General features: G+C 60.5%; 1 protein-coding gene across 1 annotated transcript; it reads left to right on the top strand.

Moving 5' to 3' along the window:
• Nucleotides 1-577: 577 nt before the first annotated feature.
• Nucleotides 578-1,621, top strand: LOC121918255 (iron-sulfur cluster co-chaperone protein HscB-like). Its single transcript, XM_042444336.1, has 2 exons — nucleotides 578-905; nucleotides 1,242-1,621. The coding sequence occupies exons 1-2, from the start codon at nucleotides 706-708 to the stop codon at nucleotides 1,345-1,347; spliced, it is 306 nt and encodes a 101-aa protein (XP_042300270.1). The 5' UTR covers nucleotides 578-705; the 3' UTR covers nucleotides 1,348-1,621.
• Nucleotides 1,622-1,736: the final 115 nt, after the last annotated feature.

A 1,736-nucleotide genomic window follows, 5' to 3' on the forward strand; every position in this document is an offset into this window, starting at 1 on the left:
ATATAGGCACACTCGATATCTCTCTCTCCTGGGGACGATGAGAGCTGCAGTGGCCCCCAACGTACCGCAGTTGGGGAAGCCCGAGGCGAGGCCGAAGAGGCGCCCCCAGGGCTTGGCTTGGGCTGTGGATGATGGGCCTCCTTCTCTTCCTTCCTCCCCGCCTTCTTCCTCCTCAGGGATGGCGGGGAGCTCCTGCGTGGGAAGAGTGTCCAGGGAGCTCAGGGTCCCGGAGGAGGACGAGGAAGAGGAACCCTGCGAGGACCCCTCAGCTTTCCCCTTCCCCGTCTCCTTCTCCTCCATCTCTCTTTCCCTAGCGACCCTCTCAGTCCCGCAGTCAGGCTCTTCCTGCTCCGCTCAGCTTCGCGCCTTTCGTTTATAAACGCCCACGTGACCCGACAGGCTGGACCCATTCCAGCCAATCGCAGCCCGAGCCGGGCGTGACGCGAGCTGTGCGCGGGCTGAACCGAGCGCACCGCGCATGCGCAGCGGAACCAAAATACTAGCGTTGCCTATATGGGCGTGTATGATTAATGGGGACAGTAAGCGGCGCATGCGCAAATTCATGTGTGTGACGTAACAGGACTGAACACGCGCAACGAAAGGGAGTTTATGCTTAATAGGAAAACACGGAGCGGCGCACGCGCACATTCATCGGCGTGAACAGGACAGAGGGGCCTGCCGGGAGTTGCAGTCCGGGGCCCCAGGATGTTGCTAGAAGCGCTACGCCGGGGCCTGCTGCGACAAGGCTCGCTCCTGCCGCTGACCCGGAGTCTTTCCTCGGCCCAGGGCGGCTGCTGGAGTTGCGGGACGCCCCTCTCCTCCTCTGCCTCGCCCCGCTTCTGCCCTTCGTGCCGGGCCCTGCAGCCTCCGGAGCCAGGCCAGGACCACTTCCACCTCATGGGATGGTGAGCGGCGGCGCTGGGGCTAAAACAGCGCGTTCAAACGTTACGCGGGTATAAAACCCGTGTCTATGGGACCTCGGGCATTCACAGTGGGAAGCGGGCGTGGCGCTGCACTCTTGTGGGCGGAGCTAGCAGTCCGTATCTACACAAGCGATATCCGGGCATGCGCGATGGAAATGGGGCGCGGTCGGTGATCAAAATTCCAGCCTTTTGCGGAGGAGCTACGTTAAAGGCAGAGGATCATGGGAGTTGTAGTCCCCCAAAGCAAGCAACATCCTTTTTATAGCAGTTATTATTATTACTATTGTTATATGTATATATTAATCCCTTTTCCCCCAGCGACCGCAGTTTCCGCCTCGACGTCCCCCGTCTCCAGCGGACATTTCGCACCCTGCAGCGCTCCTTGCACCCCGACTTCTTCAGCCGGCGCCCTCAGGTCAGATAACCAGGACACGGGTTTGAGCAGCAACGCACCCAGGCGGGTTATTTATTCTGCAACCTGGGAAGTCGCGTTTAGCGGTGCATGCTAAAAGCGGTGCCCCGAGGCGAAGAAAAAGTTCAAATAGGCTTGCCATAACCCGATGGGAGGCGTGACCCCCCCACTTTCTAGGGGGCGTTTCCGGTCCCGTCACGCCCTCTTCAATTCTGCCCGGCTCCTGGCCCTGCTGCATCCCTATATTGTGATGAGCGCAACAGCCAGGGCTGGAGCTGGCATGGGAGGACTCTGCTGCTCTGCCTTGCCCCTATTAGCCAGCCCTCCCAAGGAGCAGCCAGGCTTAGTCAGGCAGGGCAACAAGGCGTGAGGAGGAGCAGGGCCAGGCAGGCAGCAGCAGT

Source organism: Sceloporus undulatus, unplaced genomic scaffold, assembly GCF_019175285.1.
Source record: "Sceloporus undulatus isolate JIND9_A2432 ecotype Alabama unplaced genomic scaffold, SceUnd_v1.1 scaffold_6971, whole genome shotgun sequence".
NCBI lineage: Eukaryota > Metazoa > Chordata > Lepidosauria > Squamata > Phrynosomatidae > Sceloporus > Sceloporus undulatus.

Excerpts from the sequence above, each read along its gene's own strand:
- LOC121918255 (XM_042444336.1), top strand. The coding sequence starts at position 706 with ATGTTGCTAGAAGCGCTACGCCGGGGCCTGCTGCGACAAGGCTCGCTC. Across the intron at positions 906-1,241 it reads CACTTCCACCTCATGGGATG|CGACCGCAGTTTCCGCCTCG; the intron begins GTGAGCGGCGGC and ends CTTTTCCCCCAG.